The 5,817-nt window shown below is 43.8% G+C and overlaps 1 protein-coding gene across 1 annotated transcript in view; it reads right to left on the reverse strand.

The window, feature by feature from the left end:
* PGPEP1 (pyroglutamyl-peptidase I) overlaps nucleotides 1-5,580 on the reverse strand; it is a 12,989-nt gene extending 7,409 nt beyond the window's left edge. Inside the window, exons 1-2 of the mRNA XM_018569815.1 lie at nucleotides 5,479-5,580; nucleotides 2,222-2,274 (exon numbers count right to left, since the gene is read on the reverse strand). Coding sequence (XP_018425317.1) covers nucleotides 2,222-2,274; nucleotides 5,479-5,512 — 87 coding nt within the window. The 5' untranslated portion in view covers nucleotides 5,513-5,580. The remainder of the gene's footprint in view (nucleotides 1-2,221; nucleotides 2,275-5,478) is intronic.
* Between the last annotated feature and the right edge of the window lie 237 nt (nucleotides 5,581-5,817).

The following is a 5,817-nucleotide window of genomic DNA, read 5'->3' on the forward strand; positions in this document are numbered from 1 at the left end:
GTACTCTACATAATATTCATACACACACACACACACACACACACACACACACACACACTGGGGCTGTGATTTAAATAACACTTTACTGTTAGGGGCTTTGGGGAAATATTAGGGGTCTAAAAACAGACCGCTGATATTTCCCTTTTAAAATAGAAAGAGATTGGAGGACACAGAGTCCGCAATCTCTTTTTCTGCAGCCCAAGCACTCAACAGGAAGCACTTTGTACAGAGGCTTCCTGTTCATTTATAAAGTGAGGAGACCGTAAACAGAAAGTGATGTAGAGAACTTTCCTGTTCATTCATAATTGGGGACACAGTACCTGAATACCATGTCCTCAATTTACAAACATCGTAGAAATCAGTGCTGATCACTGCGGTGTCAACAAATGGTTAAGTGTGTGGGAATGGGGACTGCTGTGCAGCTTACCTCTTCGGTGCGGGCTGCTCCATGCTGGCTGCATCCACTCTCACCCTCCGCACTGATAAAACCCAGAAGAAGCGCTGGAACCCTAACTCCATAAAACTTCAATTTTTCTCCTCCCACACATCAACCCAACCTGCTGCCATGGCTAGCACCGCCCTCCAGCTAGACTTACAGAACGGATTGGTGGGCATGGCCACTAGCTCTTTCCTAATTGGTCCAGTCTTGTCTCATGTCTACAGTGGTGTGGAAATTGTAAAAAAACACACACGACTCAATCTTGTCGTAATACAAAAAATAATTTTTCTCCAAAACTGTACTCAACAGTGCTAAGAAGTGCTTCTCATTTCATTGGTCAGCGTGGTCAGGTGATTTGTGAGCCAGATTTGAGCGGGTAATTCCATTTTCTCAAATTACTTGGGAAAGTAAACTTACCCTTTAATGCACATTGTGCGTGTTCGAGACCTCTGCTACCCGGCTACCACAATATGGCACACTGAGGAATGGGGACAGCGCTCAGCATGCACATACACCCTTACGTGTGCATTTATTTGCATGAAAATGGCCTGGGCAGCGGGGTTGGTTTTAAATTGGGTGGGGAGAGAGAGAGAGAGAGAGAGAGAGAGAGAGAGAGAGAAACAGAGCACATGCAGCCTGTTACAAGTGACCTGGGCTGTACGGTGGCCAAGATCACTTGTACAAAATGAGCAGTGGCTCCCCTGCAGCAGGAAAAAAAGAGAAGTACTTGTCTCAGAGCTGAGAGAAGATGTCCATCACCCAAGTACGCTGGCCAAAAACTAAGGCAGGCTGGGAGGGGTTATACAGGGCTATCCTGCAGCTTTGATTGATTTGCCAGTGTCCAATCACTTGAAGGTAAGCTGCATAGTCCAGTGGTCTAAGAATACACTTCCTTGTGAAGTACAAACAAGAAAACTGCGACCAGGGGAGTAGAGTGTGTGCCTAGCGTGTGGGAAGAGTAGCTGTGCTGGAGAAGCACACCTTCACCATGTATTAGCTGACAGACAACAGCAGCGGCAGATCTGCCAGGCAAATTAAGGAGTTCACTGGCAGATCCATGGCAAAAACTGTCAGTAAGTAGAGAGTGAGGCAAGCCAGGATGGGGATGGGAGACATGTAGCCTTCTGTGGGGAAGACACTGTCAGGAAATCTGGTTGGACAGATAACAGAATGGTAACCTGTTCCCTGGCACATGGGAGAAAACTTGCAGCCAGTTGCTGGAGTAGTTAAAGCAGACACTTACTATATATGGTGAGAGGAGAGAGAGAAAAGTGCAGATTCAGATTTTCTGATGGGAAGAGCTGACACTGTCCTTCACAACACTGTGTGGATGGGAGAGGGCAGGGATGGAAACAAAAGAAAGGTGACAGGAGTTCAGAACCGGCATATGACAAGAGGGGAATTGCAACTTTTCCCATAACCAAAAATGTAAACGATCACAGCATATCACACTCATAAGTATCAAATGTCAGTAATTAAACCATTTCTACACTCTAATAAACATTTTGTTTGCCAAGGTCCCGTGTATCAAACAATTGCTACAGTATTTTTTGATATAATACCTCATTTCACCTTGTTCATCCTTTTTATAGAATACTTTTCTCCACCCTGTTCATCCTTTTCTTTGTCCAGGCCTGGTCTGAATTATTAGAAAGATATCAACAAAACTTGCTGCTGGACAGATTTGTCAAAAAATACCCCGTATTAAATAATATGTTGAACAAATATCTTATTATCACAGCTGGTCAGCCCAAATTCATTGAAGACAAATAAATCACTAACCTGTACGGCCACCCAACTTGCATTGACAGCATGCTCACCAAAAGGACCAAACCCTGCAGAAACAATGAGATTACAACATAATTCAGCATTGTGGTTTCCATGAGCAACATACTGTACACAGGCGCAAATGTGTGAACAATCATATGTTTGAAGGTGGATTGGATTCTTCTGTGGCTTTTCAGACAGCTAACAGAGCTTAACATGTTTCCTTACTGCTTTAGCACTTGTTTTGAACATGCAAAGTTCAAGGGGGTTATTCACTAAGCTGCCGAAGGCAGCCAAGTGAATAACCAACCCGAAGTGCAGGGAGCCGAAGCCGTTTTTCACTATTTTCGCAATTTTCAACCATAAATCGGCTGGCTTCAGCATGTTAGGCTGAACTGAAGGGAAGTACGTTGGGCGGCTCACTTGTTGCTGTTCACCCCTATTCTCAAAGTGGCCAAAACAGCAGAGTGAATAGCCGAATGCCTTTATGCAAGGGGGTACCCAGGGGTAGGTGAGCCCCCCCTGCCAGCAGACCCCCACAACCCTGAAGAGGCCCCTGACCCCATCGGCATGGGGACAAGGTGCTTTTCCAGGGGGTCCACTTAAGAATATGATCACAAGTTTATAAAAAGGACACACGCACGTTTATGCCTTAAGTCTGATTTCTCATGTACTTTAACCAGAACCGATAGAAAATACTCCCAATATGGACACCTGTTCCAGTGACAACTTGAGTGGATTTAACCCTGTCTTTTCAGAATTTCTTGTTCACTTAAAATTGGTCAGGAGTTGGGGGGGGGGGAGAAGAGGAAACAAAGCACCTGGGGTTCTAATCATTACTCGTCATATTGAAAGAAAACAAAAAAGTTTGGGCTCATGATATACTTTAAATTGCAAACTTTAGTAGGGGATTTTCAATGAGTTAATAAAATAGGCATGACACATTCCTGTGAACTCATCCATACTCTCCTCGGCAGCTTGTACCAAATGCACTTTGGATTACTCATAAATGGCTCAATGCTCATTAACTCTAGCCTGGCCTCTTACTCTTGTCTGTAGAGCTCAACCACACAGCTGCTAGTGTGACATTTTGAAATGTCAGAGGTGACATTTTATTCAGTTCTATGGGTTCACCATGGTGCGATGCAGTTGTACTGCGGTGGCCCCCCCTTAAGAACACACCACTGGAACGCTGTGGTGTAAACCGAGCCCACACATGACAAGGCAAATTGCCTTGTCTTGCATTCAAGCTGCGCTGGAAAAATGGCATGTGAACAAGTCCATAAACAGATTTAAAGGGAACCTGGGCTGGGAGAATTACAGGGGTTGCCATTGCCTAACTACTTATGAAAATGCTAGTAGCCTAGCCACACTGAATTCAATACTTTGAGTTCTAGAACAAACACCACCAATGCAGTCAGAACTCGAGTTGCACATTTGTTCTTGATCACTGCCTCTGGAAGTACTGGAATTGGCATAACAGCAAGGCAACTAACACATTCCAAAAGCAATGGCAGCCCCCATATTTCCCTCAGCATAGATTTACTTAACGTAAACCTGATAATCACTTACTGAAAAGATTAAGATATGATGAATAGCAATGAAGACAGATACACTTAATAATTTGACAAGTAATCTGCCAGACTTGCCATTGTAACAGGTAAACATTATTAACCACTGTAGTAAAAGCCTGTACTTACCTACCCAGGCCATTTTTTCAGTGCTGTAATAGTGTACCTGACAATTACTCATCCAACACTGTACCCAAATAAAATTTTATATTTTAATTTTATTTTAGAGAAATAGATTTTGCTTTTGGTGGTAGGAAAAAAAAAAAAAAAAGTTAATTTCGGCAAAGAATTTATCATAACTTTCCTCAACTGAGGGTTTTTAGTGACGAAAACTAAATTTAAAAAAAAAAAACAAAAAAAAACTTAACAAGTTAATAGGACTAAAACTATGAGGAAAATGTGTGGCAATTTTCATCGACGAACGAAAACACGATGAAAATGGGGAGGGACTATTGCATTTAGACTACCGGCTCCCTCGGAACTCCGCCAAAGCCCCAGTCCCCCGACTCTCAGCAGCTGGATTGGCTGAGACGCAAGCTCCATTGGTCTCCCTGGCGCCTGGATCATCGCCCTGCAAACCGCAGAGAATACTCCATCGGATTGGTCTGCTACTGTCATGCGAGTGTTTCTCCCCTTATCTCCCTAGCAAGTTAGCACCATGTAACAGCCTATTCAAGACTTGTTCCCTCCCTCACACCCATTTACTTCCCCATCCCCACTGCCAAATAAATAAACCCATTAGATTTTAGTTGACAAAACCAGACTAACACTAAAAAGATTCAGATGACTAAAATACGACGAGAACTAAAATGGCATTTCAGTCAAAAGGCTAAGACTAAAACTAAATTGAAATTTGTCGCCAAAATTAACACTGCTTAAAGACCAAAAATTCCTTTACTTCCTGTTAAAATAAAAATTACGGGACAGTGCAAACACCCCTGAAATTATCCCTTTTTTGGAAAGTAGGCACCACAAGGTGATCTCATTTTTTCACCCATTTTTGTGGCAATGAAGGAAACATGCTGGTATTGAAGGCGTTAAAACATGGAGCTTGGTAAGGATACAGAAGAGCAGGTCATACATAAAGAGATCAGGAGTAGTGATGAGCAGGGGCTTGGTGCAAAACAAGTTCATCTTTGTTTGAGTGGGTACAGGCACAAAGGGGAATGGTCCCTGAAAATGAATGGGGGTGAGTCAGTCAGTCAGTCACAGTTTTGCACAGGCATGGGAAACCTCAGTCGACCAAGCCCCCTGCATATCACTAATCAGGAGGTAAAGGGTTAAATGAACAGGTCACATACAGTGGGAGGCTAGAGTTAAAGGGGTTAATGGGCAGATGTGCAGGATATCAGAGGCGAAAGGTTAATATAGAGTTCACAATGAGACATGCTGTAACTTTGATCTGTAGGATTAGAAGGGCCGAGTGAAAGTGTAAATGAATGAATGGATCAGCAGCTGCAACATAAAACACCGGTAATTGTATTGTCTACAGATGAAGTACCAGCAAGATACTTCTAAACTAAAAACCCTGGCAGTAGCGGACAGGACTAGTACGAATAGATTACACAAACACCTGTCAACTGGGCAGCCGCACGTGTTACACCGACTTTACTAGACATGTGATGTATTTAAATACCATTCATATACCGCGCTGCTAAAGTCTTCTTTACAGTGCTTGTCGTCATTGCCCCTTTTACTTACCTGTGACAACGACACACTTCCTATGCTTCTCCATGCCGCTGAACGTACTTCCGGCCCCAACACCGGGCACCTGGACAAGCACACCTGTCACCTGAGGCTGTCAGCTGGGAGCCGCGAGCAATTCCCCGTCACGTGATCCGCCCAGCCGAAACACCGGTAGCCGCTTCCTATTCTGCGTTCCGAGCCTCTTTTTGGTGCGCTCAGGAAGATTCCAACCAATCGCAGAACCGGCTGATCCGGAAGACGTGACGTGCGGAAAGTTTAAGGTGGTGTGGTGAGACTATTGTAATGTAATAGGTTCCAGTGATAATATTATATGTAGCTTCAAGATTTGTAATC

Source organism: Nanorana parkeri, unplaced genomic scaffold (genome assembly GCF_000935625.1).
Source record: "Nanorana parkeri isolate BGI_ZX_2015 unplaced genomic scaffold, ASM93562v1 scaffold1403, whole genome shotgun sequence".
Lineage (NCBI taxonomy): Eukaryota > Metazoa > Chordata > Amphibia > Anura > Dicroglossidae > Nanorana > Nanorana parkeri.